At 47.5% G+C, this 23,426-nt stretch overlaps 2 protein-coding genes across 35 annotated transcripts in view; one reads left to right on the top strand and one right to left on the bottom strand.

Moving 5' to 3' along the window:
* The window catches only part of ST7L (suppression of tumorigenicity 7 like), a 190,540-nt gene that overhangs the window by 78,611 nt on the left and 88,503 nt on the right, over nt 1-23,426 (bottom strand). For 6 of the 34 annotated variants that reach the window (XM_081493549.1, XM_081493567.1, XM_081493566.1 and 3 more), the window contains one exon: nt 6,116-7,292. The exons of 22 other annotated variants lie outside the window; for them this stretch is intronic. In XM_081493549.1, the coding sequence (XP_081349675.1) occupies nt 7,197-7,292 (96 nt within the window). In that variant the 3' untranslated portion in view covers nt 6,116-7,196. Of the gene's footprint in view, nt 1-6,115; nt 7,293-20,874; nt 21,198-23,426 lie in introns of those variants that run through there. 6 more of the 34 variants (XM_081493556.1, XM_081493550.1, XM_081493569.1 and 3 more) reach the window with 1 other exon arrangement.
* WNT2B (Wnt family member 2B) lies at nt 1,796-20,900 on the top strand. Its single transcript, XM_081493609.1, has 5 exons — nt 1,796-2,284; nt 8,200-8,420; nt 9,459-9,736; nt 10,421-10,685; nt 15,568-20,900. Exons 1-5 carry the CDS (start codon nt 2,094-2,096, stop codon nt 15,795-15,797), a joined length of 1,185 nt encoding a protein of 394 aa, XP_081349735.1. The 5' UTR covers nt 1,796-2,093; the 3' UTR covers nt 15,798-20,900.

Genomic DNA, 23,426 nt, shown 5'->3' with positions numbered 1-23,426 from the left:
GCACCTTCTCTGTTGCATGAAGCTTTGAATGTCCCTTTAATGGGGCCTACCCTTAAGAACTCTTGTTTCCCCCTCTACTTATCACTTTCTAACATGCTATATGTTTTACTTATGATGTTTACTGGCTATTGTCGATCTTCTTCCAATATAAGTGAAACTCCATACAGGCAGACATTGTTCGTTTTGCTTTGTTTCACTGATGTGCCTAGCACAGTATGGCACATGTTAGGGAATAAATATTTGTTGAATTAATGAACTCACTCCGCAAGTGAGGTGAAGGGGTGAGAGATGGGGAGAGGGGATAAAGGTCTCCCTGAGCCCTTCTCCCTCATGTCTGCCTCTGGGATGTCTGCAGCTTCTCTGCAGCCAGCTGCGCCCTGTCCGCTCACACTCCGGAGTCTCTAACACCGACCCCCCTTTCCCCCCAACCAAGAACTGACAATGAGTTTGGGGTTGAAGGGGCTGGGCAGTTTCCAGCGCGTTGTTTACACCAGGGCTTTATAGTTTAGATAAACCACGGGGAGAGGCATGAAAGACACCTGGGAATGAGGGGCTAGGCAGGAGAAACTGAGGCTGGAGAAGCGGTTGGGGCCAGACCCCAGGTGTACTCTGCAAGTCGGAAGATCCAGGGTTTTTCAAAAAGAATTTTTAGGTCTCAGCAAGGGCCACTCTGTCTCCAGAAGCTCTACCTGCCAACCTAAGAAGTGCGGAGGGAAGGAGGGGGTCAGTTTCTACAGCTGCCAGCCCCCCAACCCCTTCACAATTTACCACGCCTCCAGGCTGCTGGGGGGCTGGCGGGAGGCGGGGGAGGGAGGAAGTAAGGGAGCAGTGGGGAGGAGGAAGGGTGGAAAGGCGAAGGAGAGAAATGGCTCCGGGGCTCCCACTCTCTCAGCAGGACCCCCACCCTGGCCTCTGGTTCGGGAAAGCCGCCCAGCTGTTTCTGATTCTCTCGTACTCGCAGCCCCGCCCGAGGGGGCGGGGGACCGAAGCTTCGGGAGAGCTGGGAGAGACGGAGCTGTGCTGAACCCAGGAGCAAAGGGCTGGGGGTTCGCGTCCGGCCCGCAGGTGTGCTTCTCGGCTTTGGTTATCGCCGGCCGGCAGGCGGGACCTGTGTCTAAACAGGGTGTGGGTGTGTGGGGGGAAACCTATGTCTAAACGCTGTGTGTGTGTGTACCAGGGGCAGCGGGTCGTCGACGAGAGAAGCCCCTACTTTAAGTCGGCTGTGTGTGTGTGTGTATGTGTGAACCAGGGGCAGCGGGTGGTCGATGAGAGAAGCCCCTACCTGAGGTCGGCTGCCGGTGGCGCCCGCGTTGGCGGCGTTGGAAAGGGAATCAAGATTCTCCCGCAACAGAGATTCTACCCATTTCACAGAAGCGCAAGAACCGCGGGAGAACCCAAGGAAATGACCGAGTCCTCTGTGGCTCACTCCAGTGTCACTGTAGGTTAGATGACTGTAGGGGAAAGTGTCTGCAGCTCCCCTCACCCGGCCCCCCTGGCCATCACCCACGGAGGCTGGGATTGCCAAATGCAGGGCGCTAGGACCCGGTGGCGCGGCGTGGGCAGGGGCTGGGTGCTCCGGGCGCAGAAGGTCGCCACTGCGCCCAGTCCGTCCCGAGCAGGTGGGGGCGCGGCGCGGTGCTAGGGGCGCCGAGGGGCGGAGGCGGCCGCCACACCTAGGGCGCCGCGGAGCGCCGGGAGCTGGCGCGGGCGGAGCCGCCCTGAGGGCCGCGCGTGTCCGGGGCTTCGGCCCCGCCCCGCGCCGTCCAATGAGAGCCCGCGGCCGGAGGGGCTGTCCGCACACTCTGTCCGCAGCCCCACTCCGCGCCGCCGACCCCCTGACACCGCATCCCTGCCTGGGCAGCTCGCCCTAGATCCCGAGTTCGGCGCGGTGTCGTCGGCTTCCAGACACCGCTCCCTGCGCCCCTCTCCGGGACCTGGCGCCCCGGCTCCTGGACTCTAGGTGCCCTTAGGTCCCCGGCTGGCGGCGAGCCTTATGGCCCCCCAGGGGGGTGAAGAAGGAGCAGCCTGAGTACCCTCAGCCGGTGCCCCGTCCACGCCCCTCCGGGCCGCGTGGCGGGAGTCTTCGGGGAGCTATGCTGAGGCCGGGTGGTGCGGAGGAAGCCGCGCAACTACCCCCTCGACGCGTCGGCGCCCCTGTCCCCGAGTCCGCTCCCAGACCCACGACCCCCGACGGCTCTCGGGCTTCGGCCCGCCTAAGTCTTGCCTGCCATCTGTTTCTGCTACTGCTGCTGACGCTGCCGGCCCGCGTAGACACGTCCTGGTGGTGAGTGTGGCTCTCGGGGTTGGGAGGGTGAGGTGCTGGGTTAGAGAGGACAGACGCGCCCAAAGGGAATATACAGCTCCCGGCCCCCGCTGCTCAGGAGACCAGTTTGTCGCTGTAACGGGAATTAGAGACATCCGGGTTCGACTGTCACTGAAGTCGCCAAGGGGCGCAGGGGCATGGGAAGTGGGTAAGGTGGCGTCGCACCTTCCTGTCCGGTGATGAGGGCTTTAGGTATTTGGAGCAGGGACGCCGGGTAAACGAGGCTTCTCAGACTCCTCTATTTCAGCTCAGTTCTCTTAGGGCAAAAGCTACCTTACGAGTTTCTCTCAGGATGGATTCAAGGAACCAGTCGCCCATCTGGGGCCGCGGTGGCCGTCCAAGAGAACTCTCTGATGCCCTGAGGTTGTCCCCTGCCTGCCCTCGGGAGGTGGAGAAAGAGGCAGCTGGCAAGCTCGGACGAGCCTCTCGTTGGTAGACCCTCACCCCACCACGCAGTAAGGCTCTGGTGAGGCAGCGGTACCCAGCGCAAGGTTTAGAAATGGAATTAAAGCAAAAACTACCCCATTAACTCCCACAACTAAAACAAACAGATTACTTGGGTTTGCATACTTTAGACATTTTGTCTTCAAATGTCTTTAGACATTTTGTCTTCTTACATCTGGCCTCTGATTTGAGGATCTCACTTCGAACATCTCTCTCTCTGCTTCCTTTTTCTTCCCTAGATGGGCCCATCTCCCATCTTTTCCCCTCTAAGAACTAGAGGCTTCTAGAGTCTCAAAGCATTAAGGGATCGTCTCCTCAGTTTTCTTGCAGGCCTCAGATGCCAGGCATTTCACATGAGGGCAAATGAGGCAGAAGGAATTACATATCCACTGGGTATCTGTTCTTCTCTCCCCCCATCCCCAATCTAGATGGCACCCATCTTTGTCTCCCAGAACTGAGCTGCTCTCTCTCCTCTCCCACCTTCTAGGGGCTGAGCAGGGGGAAAGTGGGACTGAGAAATGACTCAGTAGTCTTGTCTTTCCTCTTCACCCCCCCCCCCCCCCCCAGTTAAACAGGCCTCTTGGATTGGGCTGTTAACCCCTCTCTACCCATGCAGTGCCGCCTTCCTTTCCTTATTCTGCCCCTCCTCCCAGACCTCCACCTCCTCCACAAAGTGTGGTCTCTTTCCCCCTTGCACCCTGTGGCTTCTCTCTGGATTTGGAATCTTGGCTGAAGAAGGGTGAGGGGTAGCTGGCTGAAGGGCCAGTGAGCTTGGGCCGCAGATTCCTATCATTTCAAGATGCCTCTTTCTCCATCCCCATCTTTCCCCGCCCTGCCCCCCCCACCCCGTTTTCCTGTTTCAGAAAAATCTCTCCTTGGGATCTTGTTTTATCTCTGCAGTGTTGGGGAAGGCAAGGAGGGGGTTCTGGATGGGGGAGCAGGGAGGCCCATATCTTACATCTGGCTTGAAACATTCTTTTAGAAAAGGAAAAGGAAGAAGGGGATGAGGAGAAAAGCCCTTCAAAGTTTGGTGTGAGATCAAAGCCACCCTTTACTTTCATGGGCTTGGTTTTGGCTGGAGACTTGTGCCTTCAGTGGCCTTGTAGACAGAGAATGAAGTGATCACTGTGCATCTTTATCCATCCTGGATAACAGTTTGCTTTTAGGGACTCTTGATTGCTTCTTACCAATTTGGGAGGCAGCCTTGGTCTACTTGCTGTTTAGGTGAGGAAGTGTCACTCTGGTAATTTCAGCATCCTGGTTGAGCAGTTCCTAAAGACCTAAGTGGGGCTCTTCCGAGTCCCCATTTCGTCCCCTTAGCTATCCTCTCTTTTCCTTTCTCCCTCTATTACTCTCCCCCCATGTGGTTCATATTAAAGATTTTGGAACTCCTGGGTGAAAGAGCTAGCTAGGGAGGGAGGGAAGCAGATGAGTGGGTGATACGGAGGGATTCAGCAGTCCCTGTGAAATGGAGGAAGGCAGCAACAGGGCCAGGATGGGCAGTAAGTGTGAGGTCATTTCAGTCTGCTTGCCTCATAGGGGTCATAGCTGCAGGCCCCAGATGCCTGCCTCAGTAGTCATCACTTCTGGGATAAAGTAGAAAGCTGCTTTCCAAAGGCAGGTCAGGACCTCAAGGTGATTCTCTCTTTCCCTTAGGGGGAAAAAAAAAATCAGCTTGACTGAAATTCTGTACGACCCCCTGAAGAGATAGATGCTTGTTGACTCTGTGTGTATCCATGTTCCAATCAGGAGCAGAATGTCATCACTATCACCAGTTAACAATCTGATCTTCCTCACAGCCCTTCCCCTTACTCTCCAACCACTCCCTTCCTCTTCTGATCTTTAAGTGGAGGAGGAAATGGATGGTCTCTTCTCACCAAGAAAAACAGAACAAGAAATGGGGGTCTCCTGGCATGTGCCTCCCTGTACTATTCTGTATTCTGCAGGGGCTTGGATGTCGGGAATCACAGAGCAGGACTGTATTCAGGACTGTGGCTCACAGAAAGAGGAACAAAGGGGTTTCATAACATTAATATTATTGGGTTTTTTTTCCTTTTGGCCTTGCCACCAGGCTTCTGGGATCTCAGTTCCCCAACCTGCACCATCCCCACCCCTGGGGAATTCCCCAACATTAACATTAGTTATCAACAACTGCTATTTAATGAGCCCTTCCTAAGTGCCTGATATTATGGCCAAACGCCTATAGGCACAATCTTCTTCAATTCCTAAAATCCAGCAAGACAGATAATATTATCCCCATTTCACACACGAAGAAACTGAAGGATAGGAGGGGCATAGTAAGAAATTCAAGTTCACACCAATTTTGGAGCCTGATTGGTCTGCTCCTGGTTAAGCATTGTGTGCTTCTCTTATGCTTGGAATTGAAAGTAAGCTTGGACTTTGGAGTCAGATGTCCTTGGTTCACCCCAGTTCTCCTTTGACTAGCCTTGATGGACAGTGCTGAGTATTGTTAATCTCCCTGACCTCAGTTTCTTCACCTGTAAAATGGAGCTCTCTCTCATAGGATTTTTGTGTAGAAAAATGTTTTGTGAACTGTCAAGTATCATATAAATGATACTCTTAAGATATTCAGAGAGGATAATAGTTTTATCCTTGTGTTCAAAGTTCAATATGGGCTGGGCTAAACCATGTGCATACAACTAAGGACTGTAAAAGAAAGGAAGTAAACAAAAAGAGGATCCTTGGCCTCTTTAAAAAGATACAAACTTAAAACATCTGCAGTGTCAACAAGGAGTAAAGCTGTAATTGAAATGATGCTTATGGCTGGCTAGGAGGAGTATGGAGTTGGGGAATAAATCAGAGCATCAGGTTTTGTTTTATTCAACAAATAGTTATTGAGTACTGCTTTGTGCCAGACATTGTTCAAGGTACTGGAGATACTGAAGTGAACAGAACAAATACAAATCCCTGCCTTCAAAGAGCAGCATGTCCTAATCACCTGGAGATACTGGTAAAATGCCAGTTCAGTAGGCCTGGAATGGGGCCTGAGGCACCGCATTTCTAACAGGTTCCCAGGAGATGCTGATGCTGTTGTTCTGGGGACCACACTTTGAGTAGCAAGGAGCTAGAGTAGGGTATGAGTCACTTTGTCAAAGAAAGGGATAGGAACTGGTCAAAGGCAGGCAAAGAGAGTATTCTAGAGCAGGAAGCTGAGAAGAAAGTAAAAACTTCTGGAAGGGGAACGGAGCTAGAGAGTCAGGGGCATTTCTACTGGCCCATCAGCTGGGAGACACCTTAAATATCTTTGTGCCCCTAATAGCCGAGCTCAGTGCTTGGCACATGGTTGGCATCTTGTAGGCACATGCTGAATTTAGAGGAAGATAGAGGTGAGTGGACCTCAAGCTGCTTTATTGGAGACCCCCACACTGACGACAAGGTGTTGACCATTGGAAACCCTGGTCTGCAGATTCTTGAAGCAGCTACTTGGTGGAGTAAGAGTAGTAGTAGAGGAAATTATCTTCCCATAGGAGATACTGAGCAGATGTTCCCACGCTCAGCGAGGATGTAACAAGGAAGAACCGATGTGGGCTGCAGCAGAATGGAGTTAAGTTAGACCACAGGAAGGACTTTTTACCAGAGTTTGGCCTGCCCTACTCCAGACTGTCTCATGAGGGCTGGATTACTGGTCTCCCATTCCCGTCCAACCCCCCTCTTCCCAAGCCCGTTAAAAAAACAAACACCCATTGCCTCCAGCAGTACTCAGGGCTGAACTGGGAAAGCAGAATGGTGGTGAGACAGGGACAGGCTCCAACTCCAACGGTCTTGATTCTCCAAACAAAGCACCGCGGCAGTGGGTGTAACTCCCGGCTGTGCGTCAGGCAGCCCTTTCCGGCCTGGCCCAGACCAGGGTGTTTATTTTGTTTGTTCCTGGAAGCTGTTGCCCTGATGGACAGTGCTGGGGACGCTGATTCCATGGGATTTGCTAGTGGTGGACCAGCCCTCTCACCCCTCCCCGGGACAGATGGGCCCCATCAGCCCTGCTGAGTTCCAGAAGAGGCAAGCATCAGCCCTCCTTGTGTTTGTTTGAGTTGGTGTCACCAGTGGTGATCCAGTCTGTGGGTGAGGGCTGGGTTTGCGAGTGCAGGGGGAGGGGGAAGTGTTGCAGAGGACACAGAGCCCAGGGCAATCCAGCCTTTCCCTCTCCCCTCTGGCTGCCCTCCCTTCTCACCCACTGCTAGGCCCATTCTGGGGCCTTTCCCAAACCACAGGCTCATTCAAAGCTCAAATCAAATCTTTTCTGTCTGTAGCAGCAACAACCCTCCAGGGCCCCCACCTGTGCAGAAAAGGGGCGCGAAGGCATCCCTTGATGTGTTAGGACAGGAGTATAAAGAATTCCCAGCAAATCAAGGGCGGTGCTGGGTGCTGGAAACAGAGAAAGGGAGTAGGAAATGAGTGTATGGGTCAGATCTCAATTGATGGCCTTGTGGGGAGAAAAGGTGATGATGAACTCCTGTCTTCTTTCTGAAATGTTCTTCCTGAGGCTTGTGGTGGAGTCCAGGGCTAACTGTGTTTGAATGAAGAAAAAACACTTCCTTGAGAAAATTAAGAATGACTCTAGCAACCCACATATCTTTTAGTAGCTCTCCTAATCTAATTGATCTTCTTATAATTGTTCACCTAGGCAGACTGGGGACTGGAATATGGGAAGTGTCACTCTGTTGCTTAATCTTGGCCTTTGGTTTCCCACTGCAAATAGCCCTCTGCCCATGCAGATTCATCCAAGACATTATGCCCTATAAATTGGGAAGGATGATTTTGAAAGACTCATTAGTTAAGAAAAGTCATGGGACATAGAAGTAAAGGCTATGGGGAAGAGAGTGGCATGGGGGTCTTCCTTCCCAGACCTCACCATTGGCAATGAGGACTTTTAGCTATATGGGTCTGACTGGAGCTGTAAACATCACTTTGAACTGCCCACTTATCTCTCTTCCCACTGACCCCTCCCCACCTCCATCCTTTTTCCCCCAAACCATGCTTTATGAACCAGCTATGTAGGACATGCCTCTGACATGTGGGTGTAACAATGCTGTCTCAGATGCTAATTCTGTTATTTTTCCATGAGGCTCTTAACGTTGATTAGATAAACAGGCAATGCGGTTTGTGTGACATGCCCATAGCTTCTGTGTATGTGACACATGCCTGGCCTGTGTTTTGGGAGTGTGTGTCCCTCTGGTTTTTGGCTGGGGAATTGGTGATGGTGGGAGACCACTCAATCACTCTCTCTGAAACGGATTATTTCTTGAAGGCTTGTGGGGATTGGTTCTTCCCTGCGGCCTTGGGTAATATAGGTTGGAGGAGGGGGAAGGAACCTCTCAAGGTCTGAATGCCAAACCTTTCCCCTCATTACTCCCCACCCCCCTGGATTGCAGAATAAAGCCGGATGCTCTGACAGGGCCATCTCCACCTTGCAGGTACATCGGGGCACTAGGGGCCCGCGTGATCTGTGACAATATCCCTGGGCTGGTGAGCCGGCAGCGGCAGTTGTGCCAGCGTTACCCAGACATCATGCGCTCGGTGGGCGAGGGTGCCCGAGAATGGATCCGAGAGTGTCAGCACCAGTTCCGCCACCATCGCTGGAATTGTACCACCCTGGACCGGGACCACACTGTCTTTGGCCGTGTCATGCTCAGAAGTAGGGGCTTCTTCCAGTTCCTTCTCTTTCTGTGCTTGGTTGGGGTGGTGAGTGGGTAGTGGGTAGAGTGCCTCTTTCCTACTACATTCTGCCTCATAATTAAGAGTAAAAACTGTGGGCAGAGCCTAGGATACAGTTGGAAACAGGCCCTCAGTACCTTTGATATGTAGTCAGTGGCCCTTCTAAATCCCAGGGTTCTGGGATGATGGGTCAGAGCAATAGCATTCCCTGGTACCTCCATCCTTCATCCTCCCTTTCCCTTCCCTCCCCAACCCACAGCCTTCAGACTTCCATCCATGAACTGTAAGACTGAGGAGTGGAAATGGCTGTTCTGTTCTTACCAACACCATCACTGCCCTCAGCCCAACACTCCCAACATTATAGTAATGGGAGCAAGAGATAAACAGAAAGGTGATATGTAAATATTTGGGAAGTCAGCGGCTTGGACTTGGCTCAGCAAAAGAGCTAAGCAGAGCTAAACAGTAAACTAGGAGAAAGGGAATGAGATGAGAATCTGGAGGTGTCAGAGGGACAAGAGTGATGATTCATCAATCCCCAAGAGGAGGGAAGGAAGAAAGCTGGCTGGAGAAAGTAGCCTATCTCTTCAAATAGGATGACCCCTGGGCTGGGGGCTCCATTGTAGGGGAACTGTCCAGCAGAGTGGGCCTGAAAAGGCCTGGAATGTGGACTGAGACTGACTTTGCTAAGCAGGCATTGGCACTCAGTGGGAGGGAATGATTCACTGTGAAAGTTTTCAATGGCTGGACCCAGGGAGTTTGGAAGGAAGCAGGAGTACAGGTCAGCCCAAGAGGTCAGATGTACAAAGAAGTGGATAGAGAGTTGTGAGGGCTGAGGGGAAGAGGTCAGACACTCTGGGGAATGTTCTCGGAAGGGAAGGGTACTCTGAATAAAGGAAGTATAGGGGTTTCTCTGGGAAAGAAAGGATAAGAGGTTTTAGAGTGGGAGGTTGTGTGGGCTGAAGAAGGGGACAGACGTGGGCCTCTTTCCTGAAACACACTTCTCCTTTTCTCTCTCTAGGTAGCCGGGAGGCAGCATTTGTATATGCCATCTCATCAGCAGGGGTGGTCCATGCTATCACTCGTGCCTGTAGCCAGGGTGAACTGAGTGTGTGCAGCTGTGACCCCTATACCCGTGGCCGACACCATGACCAACGTGGGGACTTTGACTGGGGTGGCTGCAGTGACAACATCCACTATGGTGTTCGCTTTGCCAAAGCCTTCGTGGATGCCAAGGAGAAGAGGCTTAAGGATGCCCGGGCTCTCATGAACTTACATAACAATCGCTGTGGTCGCACGGTCAGTACTCATGTCTGTGCATGTACATTCATATTTGCTGGGGTTGGCCAGTATCTATGATCATGGAGTGAATGTGAAGGTAGAAGAGCTGAAGGCTTCTGGATTACCTCCAAAAGCCCCAACCCTTGGAAGAGGAGCAGTAAATGCAAGGGACCTTTGGGAATGCCAAGGTTCAACCTGGAGCATAAACAGTCTTCACATAGGTGGGAATTAAGGAAAGGTGGAGAAAAGAAGGGAAATAACTTTTAAAGAAAGAAAATAATCACCTCCTAAAGTCTGAGGAGGATTAGAGCTTATTCCAGTCAGTGCACTGGCCTTTGAGCGCCACCTATATGCCTAGAACTGTGCTGGAAAATGACATGCCACAAAAGCAGAAGGCATGGTACCTTGAACTCTGAAACATAAGAAAAACAGAGGATGTGCCATAGCTATGAACAGAATCCTGGGGCTTGAAAGTTCAAATGGGCTTTCATGAAAATAAACGCACTGTTGGTCTAGAAAGGTTTCCTGGAAGAATTTGGTCAGGAAGAATGGGTGCAGTCTGACTGGGGAGAGAACAGAAGAACCAATGGCTCCACCAGCCGACCAGGGCCAGCAGACCTCAGGGCACTCATGCTTTTAGTCCTAGGGATGACCACAAAGTATCCTGACTGCTTTTCCCTTCACTGTGTCCCCACCTTCCAGGCTGTGCGGCGGTTTCTGAAGCTGGAGTGTAAGTGCCATGGAGTCAGTGGCTCCTGTACTTTGCGCACGTGCTGGCGCGCGCTCTCAGACTTCCGCCGCACGGGTGATTACCTACGGCGGCGCTATGACGGGGCTGTGCAAGTAACGGCCACCCAGGATGGTGCAAACTTCACGGCAGCTCGCCAAGGCTATCGCCGTGCTACCCGGACTGACCTGGTCTACTTTGACAACTCCCCAGACTACTGTGTCTTGGACAAGGCTGCAGGTGAGTAAGGAAAGCAGGTAGGGACATGGAGCCCCAGTTCTTAGTGCAGGCACCTCTAGTTAATCATGGTCCATTCAGCATCAGGAGTTAGGGATGGAGGTTGGAGAAGTCAGTCAGATGTGAGAATAATCTTGTAATAAGATTACTGATTTATGCCTCAGTCTGCCAGGCCCAAAGCTGCCTAGAGAGGAGAGGACACTGAGCTCCCTGAGACCTGAGGTCATCTATCACTCTTTTATATTCCCAGCATCTGGGATACAGTAGTTACTGCTTGGTGAATGTTTGAATTATTCACACATTTCAGTACCAAGCTAATGTATGGGGTATACAGAGGCATAAGATGCAGACCGAGTTTTGGCTCTTTACAATCTAGCTATAGAAATGAGAGATAACAGGTAGACAATGCAACTGCAAAAGAGATCAAAAAAAGTTTATTTGAAAATGTCGCATTTAAGTTGTTTCTTGAAGTGTGGAGATTATCTGAATAGCTAGAGAGGAGGATAGGCAGATATTCTCTACACATGAGTAGAATGGTAGGTAGAAAAGCACATGATCTGTTCCACAAGCAGAATGCAGGTTAACCTGACTGAGTAAGGTTTGGGGTAGGGGAGATTAAAGGTAGAAAGATAGGTTGGAAATAGACCATGAGTGACCCTGAGAGAGCTTATCCAATGTGCTGCCACTGAAAATTCTAAAATGGAATTGGGGAAGCAAGGAGAGAGGAGATCCCTACCAATGGCTAACCATCGGCAGAAAGCAGCAAATCATTTTTGAATTTGTTCCATATATTTGTGGTGGAATTCTTGGGAATGCTAGAAGGTGATGTAGTATTCCCCTAGAAAAGTAGAAGTCACCATCATGGCTTGTATTTCGGGTTCAGATGGGTTAAACTAAGTACAACCTGCAGTGTAACAGAAGTGCTCTTCCCCTGGTTATTCTTACAGCTCTCAGGTTCATCTCTGCAGTATTGGCAGTCAGGACTTCAGTAAGGGGAAGCCAAAACCTTAGCTGTCTTCCACACTATTTGTTTTCACTTATCACTGTCATTCCTGGACAGGCAATTGGCTAGGAGCAAAACTGGGCGCAGAAACAGGGTGGAGCTCTACCTAACTCACAGAGAAAAGTAGCCTGGGTACTTTGAAGGGTGCTAGGGGCTTCCCTGTTGACTCAGACTGTAAAGAATCTGCCTGCAATGTAGGAGACCCAGGTTTGATCCCTGGGTTGGGAAAATCTACTGGAGAAGGGAATGGCTATCCACTCCAGTATTCTTGCTTGGAGAATCCCTTGGACAGAGGAACCTGGCAGGCTGTAGTTCATGGGGTTGCAAAGAACTGGAAATGACTGAGTGACTAACACTTTCACTTTCAGGAGAAAAAAGGTTGAGGAAGCACTTCTGATTCTCCTAGTGATTTCCTGTCAGTTCAGTTCAGTTCAGTTACTCAGTCATGTCCAACTCTTTGTGACCCCATGTACTGCAGCATGCCAGGCTGCCCTGTCCATCATTAACTCCTAGAGCTTGCTCAAACTCATGTCCATCGAGTCAGTGATGTCATCCAACCATCTTATACTCTGTCGTCCCCTTCTCCTCCTGCCTTCAGTCTTTCCCAGCATCAAGGTCTTTTCCAAGGAGTCAGTTCTTCGCATCAGGTGGCCAAAGTATTGGAGTTTCAGCTTCAACATCAGTCCTTCCAATGAATATTCAGGACTGATTTCCTTTAGGATTGACTGGTTGGATCTCCTTGCAGTCCAAGGGACTTTCAAGAGTCTTCAGTTCAAAAGCATCAATTCTTTGGCGCTCAGCTTTCTTTATGGTCCAACTCTCATATCCTTACATGACTACTGAAAAAACCATAGTTTTGAGTAGACGGACCTTTGTTGGCAAAGTAATGTCTCTGCTTTTTAGTATGCTGTCTAGGTTGGTCATAGCTTTTCTTCCAAGGAGCAAGTGTCTTTTAATTTCATGGCTGCAGTCACCATCTGCTGTGATTTTGGAGCCCCCCAACAGTCTGTCACTGTTTCCATTGTTTCTCCATCTATTTGCCATAAAGTGATGGGACTGTATGCTGTGACCTTAGTTTTTTTAAAGTTGAGTTTTAAGCCAACTTTTTCACTCTCTTCTTTCACATTCATCAAGAGGCTCTTTAGTTCTTCTTCACTTTCTTCCATAAGGGTGGTGACATCTGTCATGATTTCCTATCACCAAGTTTGTTTTCTTCCCATGTGGTATAATTCAGAGGGTTACTCTATAGATGCCTAGAAATAGTTATACATCACCCAGGTGTAGGCCTATGCTACCATCCTAAAATGCACCTTTGGAGAAGGATCTTTGGAGTCTGGAGGGAAGGTGATCATATGTGTGTGGGGTGTTCTCAGAGGCATAAAATTAGATCTCATAAAACCCAGAGTGGGGCCTGCAATTTAAGAGTATAAGTCATCCCAGAAGGGAGTATGGATCCAGGATTTCCCTCTAAAGCAGTACAGCCCTATTGAACTTTCTGTGATGATAGAAATGCTCAACATCTATGCTCTTCACTACAGTAGCCATTTAGTTATGTGTGATTACTGAGCACTTGAAATATAGTTAGTGTGACTGAGGAACTAAATATTAAAATTTATGTACTTTTAATTGTGGTTTAGTCGCTACGTTGTGTCCCGACTCTTTGTGACCCCATGAACATAGCCCACCAGGTTCCTCTGTCCATGGGATTTTTCCAGATAAGAATACTAGAGTGGGTTGCCATTTCCTTCTTCAGGGGAACTTCTCGACCCAGGGATCGAACCCCGGTCTCCTGAACTGCAGATTCTTTACCGACTGAGTCACCAGGGAAGCCCTAATTTTTTTTTTTTTTTTTTTTAGTTCCATGAGTTTTTTTTTTTTTTTAATTGGAAGCTAATTACTTTACAATATTGTGGTGTTTTTTGCCATACATTCACATGAATCAGCCATGGGTGTACATGTGTTCCTCATCCTGAACCTCCCTCCCACGTCCCTCCCCATCCCATCCCTCAGAGTCATCCCAGTGCACCAGCCCTGAGCACCCTGTCTCATGCATCCAACCTGGACTGCCGATCTATTTCACATATGATAATATACATGTTTCAGTGCTATTCTCTCAAATCATCCCACCCTTGCCTTCTCCCACAGAGTCCAAAAGCGTGTTCTTTACATCTGTGTCTCTTTCGCTGTCTCACATATAGGATCACTGTTACCATCTTTCTAAATTCCATATATATGCGTTAATATACTGTACTGGTGTTTTTCTTTCTGACTTACTTCGCTCTGTATAATAGGCTCCAATTTCATCCACCTCATTAGAACTGAATCAAATGCATTCTTTTTAATAGCCGAGTAATATTCCATTGTGTATATGTACCACAGCTTTTTTATCCATTCGTCTGCCGATGGACCTCTAGGTTGGAGAAGCCCTAATTTTAATTAACTTAAATCTAAATGATCACAATTGGCTAATGGCTACTACATAGGCCAGCTCAGCTCCAGAGTATTGAAGAGGCTTCTGGTGTACAAGAGAGTTAGGGCCTAACTCCTGGAGTTAGGTGGAAAACATATAAAGTAGATCTAGTCACTCCACACTCTAGAGCAGTGGTCCCTAATATTTTGGTTTGTATACTCCTATGATTAAAAAAATTTGAGCATATACCTCCAAAACATGTATATTTACTTATGAATTATGTCTGTGTTTCACTGTACTAACATGTACATCATAAAACATACAAAGCAGATATTTTAAATTGATGAGATAAAAAAATACAGAAGTACTAGTATTTTCTATCCATATTTAGTGGAATGTGGAGACTACTAATAGAAACCAGTTAATTTATTATACCCTTTTTGAACCCCAAGGCTAGTCACTTTCCCATCTCCAGGAAAGGGCTAAAGTGGATATTCTCTAGGATCCATCCTATCCAAAAATTCTAGGATTTTGTGATCTGTTGGCAGGATCTCTTTGGCAAAAATCAGTCAGAATGAGGTTGTGAGCATTCTCTGCAGGGGGAGTAACACCATCCATACCCTTCAAGAGTTCCTGCCATAAGGGGTAAGGCAAGGGATATTCTTTAGGAATTCCTTAGGGAGAAGCCTCCTGCCAGGAATGCTTATCAGTTTGTCCCCTCAGATGATCAGATATTCTTGGGTTTCCCTTGTGGCTCAGGTGGTAAAGAATCTGCCTGCAATGCAGGAGACCTGGGTTTGATCCCTGGGTTAGGAAGATGCCCTGGAGAAGGGAAAGGCTACCCACTCCAGTGTTCTGGCCTGGAGAATTCCATGGACTGTATAGTCCATGGGGTCGCAGAGTTGGACACAACTGAGCAACTTTTATACACACGCTTCATCTACTGAGTTGGGTGCTATTACCTAACTTGCTAGACCTCACAGCTAAGAAATGTAGAATTAGGTTTTAATCCTAGACAATTTGACATCAGGCCTATGCTTTTAATTTTACTTTCTCGTATAGTGCAACTTAATGAAATAAAAACTAAGTTGTAGCAAGACTTCTTAGAAAAGATAAATTATAGGCTAAGTTTTTTATTTTAACTTTTTATTATATAAAATTTCACACATAAAGTAGAGAACCTTCACCCAGCTTTAACAGTTATGACATTTTCAGGCTAAGTTTTGAAGGGGATATGGAGATATGTATTGGTAGGGAATGCACTGCAGGAAAAGTCAGTGGTCTTTGGGGAGCCTTGATGGTGGGAGGAAATAGGCCTGGTGCAGAGGGCAATAAGATGGTCATTTTGGCTAGTGGGTATATTTTCAGGAAACGAGATTCTTTATGGTTTCCTCATGAGGATGTGGGTAAGGGAACCCAGAGCAGCTGAAGTAAGAGGTAACTTGGTTCTCACTCTCTCTTCCCCAACCCAGGTTCCCTAGGCACTGCAGGCCGAGTCTGTAGCAAGACATCTAAAGGGACAGACGGTTGTGAAATCATGTGCTGCGGCCGAGGGTATGACACAACTCGAGTTACCCGTGTCACCCAGTGTGAGTGCAAATTCCACTGGTGCTGTGCTGTGCGGTGCAAGGAGTGCAGAAACACTGTGGACGTCCATACTTGCAAGGCCCCCAAGAAGGCAGAGTGGCTGGATCAGACCTGAACATAAAAATACCTCACTCATCCCTCCACTTCAAACCTCCTGATTCAAAAGCACAAGATCTTTGCATGCACACCTTCCTCCACCCTCAACCCTGGGCTGCTACAGCTTCTATTTAAGGACTTGGAGAACACTCCAGAGGGACCCTGGTGTCCTAGCTGGTTCCTTAGCCCTGGGAAGGAGTTGACAGGGGATGTATTATAAAAAAAAAACCGAGCGGCTCCCTGACTACCCACTCTGAAGGCTAGAAGGGAGAGTGAAAGAGGTAGGAGTCTTCAGAGCGATATGAGTTGCACTAAAGCACATGGTCAAGGCTCATTCTTCCCTTTCCTTGCATTGGCTTCCTGATACTTGTGTGCGCAAGAGAAAGGGTACCTGGAGAGAACTTATTTTCCTACCCGGCCGAGGGTAGGTGGGACAGACGTGAAACCACATATCTCTTTCCTGGGTCAGTGTGAGCTAACTGCCTGGTGCCCCAAAAGAAACTGCAACATCCTTCCATTATCAAGAGCCTGGGATTGCTAGATACGAGTTAGCAATAGTGGACAAGGTTCCATTCTCATGTTCATATGTTTGTAAACTGCTGTGTTTTGTAGGAGAAAAAAAATTATACAACTATACAAACATACATTCTCTTCCAATCTCTCCTTTTCATCCTGTATCAGCCAGCACTGCCTCTTTTGCTCCCTTGCTACCTGTATAAATTGCGTGGCATGCAGTGTCAGCCTTACAGATCATTAGAACACCCTAGAACACTCCTAAGAAAGAGTAATTTGGTTACTCTTGGGATTTTTACTTTTTTTAAAACTTTCCATGCATTATTCTGGTGGTCATCCAGGTTTGGGAAACACTAAGTAAAAGATATGTGACTCATGGAGGGTGGGAGAGGGTAACAAGACTGATCTCAAGGGCCACATAAGGCATCAGTGTATACTAGGCAGGTAAAGATCTCTGGCTTTGGCAATTTTTAGGAGAGGATCTTAGCCTTTGAAGCTGGGAGCAGAAACCAGTGGTTACAGAGGGAAGGAGAGCTGGGGCTTGGGGCCAAAGGGGTATACAGCTTAGAAAGCAGCCTTTCCTCATTTATTCAACAAATCTTTATTTAGTGACTCTCCAAGTCTTGGTGATTATTATCCTTCAATCCACATTTGGCTTAAATAGCACAGTTCCTTCTAAGCTACTACCCACTGCCTAACTAAGCTTGTAGTAGTGGCATCTGCAGAGATAGCAGGCTTAGTAAGCCAGAGGAGGGTAGGACACAGAGTCCCCAAAATCATGATGTCCTATTTTTATGTGACTTGGACAGTGGTTGTCTCTTGCCTGTTGATATTTTAAAGGAGCAGAGTGGTGCAGAAATTTGCATTTATGACATACCTAGGCTAAAATCTCAGCTGTACCAGTTATGATATTTTGAGCAAGATTCCCAAATTCTGAGCCTCTGTCTTCTCATCTCTAAAATGAGTATGTAAACTTATCTCAGATATTGAGTTTTAATTCTGCCCCCAAATCCAGCCAGTAGACCCTCTTACCAAAGCCCCTAATTGGTCTAGCCCATCCTGACTTCTCAGAATCTTCAGTTCAGGACTGTAAGGTATTGACAGCTGGCTGCAGATTAAGGAGACTACACAGGGAATTCGGAATACAGCACACACACACCCCTTTCCCTAATTCCTCTCCGGCACCCCTTGGGGTCCTCACATGTTTGTGGAGCAGCTTTCTCTGCACAGGCAGCAAGAGGATGGGGGAGCCATAGCTCTGGGCCGGGCCGTGGGGGCAGATTTATTTGGATGATAGGACTAATATTTGTGTAACCTGCTGAGACCTGTGTGGGAGAGTTGAGGGTGGTTTTTCTTTTGGTGAGGGGGTTTGCTCCGGTTTCACATCCATTAACACAAAACATGAGCTAGTCAGGGCCCTTGTGGTCTGTGGTGAGGGGATTCCTGTGAAGAAATAGGACTGAGTGAGTCAGGCGAGGGGAATGTCTTCCTTGCAGAATGGAATCAACTGGATAACTGATGAGCCAATGGTGGGATTAGGGAGGGGGAAGAGGGAGGGTAAAAGAAGAGTTTCTGACATCTTGAGCTGGGATTAAGAGGAAGAAAGCTTTAAGGTAGTGGAAAGGTAAGGGTCACAGACAGGCTGGACTCAAGAACAGAGTTGAATGAATTACAAAAGGGTGCTATCTGGTCTGCTGGGCCACTGGGAAGAGCTCTTAGGTCCCAGTCAGCTTCAGCTCTTGTAAGAATATCCAGGTTACCACATAAATGATAGCCTAGGCCTTCCATGGGAAACTAATCTGAGCTAAATCTACCTGTGCTCTATTATCTCTCTTTGCTTCTTACCCTGTGGAAGGAAGTGGACCTCTTCTGGCGTCTCGTACTGCTATGTGCTTTTCCCTGGGCTCCAAGTTCTAGTTCATAAAGACCAAGTTTTGCAATTTCCTATAAATGGTTGAGAAGAGCAAGTTGTCCAGACAGTGAGGGGGCTGAAAAGTGAGGTGGATAGTGAGGGGGAAAAGGCCCATGTAAGCCCTATTACAGAGGCTAATGTGGCTTCAGAAAGGAATGATGGCCAAGCAATTGATTTTTCCTCTTATTCCTTAGCTTGCCTCTGCATTCTGACTGGCTTTATACAACTGGCGTCCATTCTGCACTATACAAACAAACTAATTTATTTGGAACAAGCAGCAAAATGAGAACTTTATTTGATGCAGTCAGAGCCTCAATTAGTCCTGCTGGTACTCACTGCCTTTAATCCCATCCCCCACCACCACCCCCTGCCCATCTCTCTTCTGTTTAATAGGGGCCTGTCCCTCAGATCAGCAGTTTCTTAGCCTGCCTCCTGTCTTTCACTCCTTCCTGTTGGTCTTCATTTCTTTCGGCTTTTAATATTTAGGTATAATACATTGTAGAAAACACTATTTGGATACAAAGTTAACTTAAAAGACATCCTTTAAGGATCTTATAATCTTTTAGAGAAGGCACATGACTTAACACCTCATCTGCACAGCCTGTAGCCAGTTTCTCTTATGTAAAAGTAAGAATGCCAGCCTTAACATAGTCCTGCAGATAAAAGCCAACTTGTGTTATTGCTGGGCTTGAATAATAGCATGAATCCATACTCTTATTGAGAGTGATGCTGGAAAAATGAAATCAGGGACTTCATATTATTTCAAAGAATCAAACATATCCTGGCCCTGAGGATCTGCTTGCAAAGTCTTGTAGGTCTGACTCATGACCACTCACAGCCTCATTTCTCTGCCTCCCTGTTACAGAGAGTAGTTTCTTCTCAGTTCTTTCATCTCCCCTTAGTAAGCACATCAACCACTAAGTTCTTCGCCAAATTCTCAGACCCACTCAGGACCTTACTATAAGAAAGATAACAAGGAATTTTTTTTTTTCTCAGCCTTTCTGAGGTTTTATTTAAATGCCCTCAGTGGTCATAGGGCAGAAGCCCAAGGGAGGAAGCCGGAGAGAGTATGTTTCTCATCCCTGGGAGGCCTAACTCCTGCAGCCAAATTACAGCACCAGTGAACAATGTAATACATTCCTGGACAGGTCGGTGGGACCCTGGGCGCCTGGGCCTTGTGGAGAGAGGTGCCAGACACAGAGCTCTCCGTAAGCAATCCTGCAGAGCTGCCCCCTGGGTGCAGAAATGAAATACGGGAGAGCTTCACATTACACAGAGACCTGTAGCTCACACCTGGTTATTGATGGCCTTGGTGAGGCCTCTGCCTCCGCCCTCCACTTGGGAACTGCCTGCTACTATGGGGGTTGGGCGTCTTTGAAGCAGTGATGGAAAACAAGAAAGAGATGTTTCCTTTTCTCTCTTTGCCCTATCAGCCTGCACACAATCATGAAGGTATATACAAACAAATATGCACAAATATAGCACATACACATAGCTTTTCTTAGGCTACATTCGGGTTCTCATCATCCTCCTTCTCCCCAACAATAAAAAAAAAGCAACTAGATTTCAATCAACACTTCAAAAATCATATCAACAACAGGGTGTTCAGCTGTAACCAAGGAACATTTAAAAATTATCAACATGCAAGCAGCTGTTGGTTTGGGGACTGGTACCCCTCTGGGAGATGGCAGGGGAAGGATACAGAAAGGGCATGGAAAGAAGAGATCAACAGTGGACAATTCCCACCCAGGCAGTGTGCCTGAGACTGTAGAACTTCCCATGGCTGTTTCACACTGGAGAGGGCAATTTGTGTCCTCTGTGCTATGCATGAGAGGGCAGTCTTCTATGACTGCATGAGGTATGATTACTAAGCCTGCTGCTCATAAGTTTTTGTTGTCATTGTTTTTAATTCTTACTGGATTAGAAAACAGGATAACTTTGGGTTCCAGAGATGATTTCCACAAGAGAAAGGCACTAGAGGGGAGCAAGCTGTGGCTTTACCAGGGTAAATATGTCACAGTTGCTGCACTAGACTGAGCTTTCCCAGAAGCTGATGCTGGTTTCAGGCAGAGGCCAGTGAGGTGTCAGTAATATTCCTGTCCCTGCCCCCAAAGGTCAAAGGGATAGAAGAGAGGGAGTCTATAGGTGTGTTTTCCCACTTTTCATTTATGGCTTAGGGCTTCCCAGATGGTACAGTGGTAAAGGATCCGCCTGCCAATGAAGGAAACGCGGGTTCAATCCCTGGGTCAGGAAGATCCCCTGGAGAAGGGAACGGCAACCCACTCCAGTATTCTTGCCTGGGAAATCCCAAGGACAGGAGCCTGTCAGTCTACAGTCCATGAGGTCACAAAGAGTCAGACACAATTGAGCACATACTTATGGCTTAAATGATCTCTCAACATCACTGTGGTTATTCCTCAGTTACTTGAGATGTTTTAGTTATCCTGGATTTGAGAAAGCAAGGTAAGCACTCTCCCTTTTGTCCTCTAATTCTGAACTGTTCTGTCTTAAAATTTGCCTTTGCTTACTTTCATTCTGCCTATGAGTCTACAGATGGAGCAGCTAGGCATTGGAGTTCTCTTTCTTTGGCCAGAACAAGCAGAAATAGGATGACTTTACTTCAACCCCATCAACCCCAGTAAGCAGACTTGACCAAACAGAAAAGCTCAACTGAGTGAATAAAGAGTTTAATCCACAGCTGTTCTTTTTTGACAACTTTCAAGGTGGGGCTTCCCCAAGAATAACTCTGATGTTTATAAAAAGGTTTCTTATGTATAAATGCTTTTGCTTATATGTAATTGTCTCACCAACCCTGTGATAGGAGTTATACTCATTGTGCAGGTGCTGTTCAGAGAGGCTCTGTGATTTGTCCAAAGTCCTTTGGATACTGAGTGGCTCAGCCAGAACTCACACCAAGGGCTTCTGACTTCGAATCTTGGGTGTTCTGCTCAGAAACTGAGGGTGCCTAGGCTGGAGGCAAGAGAATCCCAGCACCTTTAGGACAGAAATTGATACAAAATATCCTAGGAGAGTATACATGAGCAGAATTTACGAAAGCAACAGCTTAGGCTTTCCTTAATCTCATCAATGAATCCCTTTCTTGCCATTTCTGTCACTAACACCACCACCACCAAATGATCACTATACTACATTTAGCGGCCCATGTATAATCAGCTCTGGTTTCTAATTCTTTCTGTTCTCCTTTTTCCTTTTACAGATTAACAGTTCATCTTTTGTTTTAGTTTTATCTAGTCCTTTTAAAGATGCTAAATGTGTAGACAGAGCAGTAGTCATGAGAAGACATGAGAGGAAGTTATTAAGGCTTAGGGCTTTTAAAGTATGTATTAGAATTTCCTTTGAGACTTCAATCTTTTTTAAACTACTGTCAACTCCTGGGCTAGGTAAGTAAGAACAGGGAATGAGAGTGCTAAACAAACAAACAAACAAAAAAAAAAACCACACACACAAATGGTCTTATCCCAGATCAGATGCCTACTCACAGCCTAGTAAAAATCCTGAGACCTCGAACCAAGACAAGCTATTTATCTATACCAAAGCAAGGAGTATCTACCCTACAGAGAAATCCTTAAAAGACGAGGCAGAAAACAGATTTTTACTTAATCAAAAACTTTTGCTGCCCTCAACCCCTCCTCCCACACTTATTCAAAATCAGACTTCTGTTTAGGTCCGAGACTGTGAGACAAAGCAGCTCTAAGAGATAATGTGTGCAAGAGGAACCCTTCCCTGTTCAACCCTGGAATGCATTCCATTAGAGACAGCATAAGCCCTTACATACCCTACCTATCCCACTTCTGTACCCCAACTGTGAAGGCAGAAGGGAAAACTGCAGGAACACAACATTCATCAATCATAGATCTGGGATGCTGCAGCTCCCTGACCCGGGCCCCCACTTGAGCTAGGGGAAGAACACCTCATGAAAACAATCTACCTATAGTTAGGATTCCTTCCAGGGCAAACCTTACTTTTTGGTCCATCGATCTTGGCGCTCACTGTTCTCCCTGCTTCCCACCCCCACTGCCTCTGCATGTGGGCTCAGAAGTCATCATCTAAAGAATTCCATTGCTCACCTCCTGCATAGCAGCACGGCCCCATGAGGCCACACACCAGATGGAGGGGATAAAAGTACGAGGTCATGGCTTCTAGCAAGAGGCTTTTTCTTAAACTAACCCTGACTCCTGGAAAAGAGGCAGAACAGGAGAGTGTCGAGTGAGCTGCTGACGACAGCAGCTTCAGAAGTCTTGCATAAAGAGCTAACTTCGCTTTCAGTGGAAATTTCTCTACTCCTGGTCTCACATCTACTTCTTGAATGTGTTTGAATAGAATGCAGGGACTGTCAAACCAAAGGGTTAAATCTTGCCCAACCATAGGAACCTATTCAACAGGTTGCCACACACATGGTAAGGTGGAGGCCAAACCCTGAACACGTGCACCATTTCTCTAGGGCTGTAACTATGAAGAAAGTTATTAAATTCTCTGCACATACTTTGAGAAGTTTGAGTTTAATGTCTTCTTTTATAATGTCAAGTGAGGATAGTTGTGAAAAGTAGAAGGCAATCTTTTAAGACAGCAGACCATAATAAAAACTTTGAATATTTTAATAAAATTATGTAACTATTCAAAAGATATATTAATATCATCCAATGATTTTTACAGAAAAAAAATGTTCTCCATATTCGAACTTAATGCCTATCATGTTGGAAATGTTCATATTTTGAATAATTTATTTAAATCAAATTCACTGTAATTAATAATTTTTCCAAATCATTGTTTCTAAACCTTTATTTCATATTAGAATCATCTAGACCCCACGCTACCACAGTGAAATCTGAATTTCTTATTGTCAAGCTGTGCTTCAGTTTTTCCAAAGGCTCTCAGAGTGATTCTAATTCATAGTGAGGGTTAAGGACCACTAGTCTTGCCTGGAAGATCCCATGGACAGAGGAGCCTGGTAGGCTACAGTCCATGGGGTCGCTGAGTCGGACACGACTGAGCGACTTCACTTGCACTTTTCACTTTCATGCCCTGGAGAAGGAACTGGCAACCTACTCCAGTGTTCTTGCCTGGAGAATCCCAGGGATGGGGGAGCCTGGTGGGCTGCCGTCTATGGGGTCGCAGAGTCGGACACGACTGAAGCGACTTAGCAGCAGCAGCATGGAAAGTGGACTAGAACTCAGGGGAAATTGAAAGGTTGTCAGTAGGCCT

The sequence above is a fragment of the Giraffa tippelskirchi genome, chromosome 5, assembly GCF_054371585.1.
Source record: "Giraffa tippelskirchi isolate mGirTip1 chromosome 5, T2T-mGirTip1v1.2.pri, whole genome shotgun sequence".
NCBI lineage: Eukaryota > Metazoa > Chordata > Mammalia > Artiodactyla > Giraffidae > Giraffa > Giraffa tippelskirchi.
This window is presented reverse-complemented; position numbering and strand designations above follow the sequence as displayed.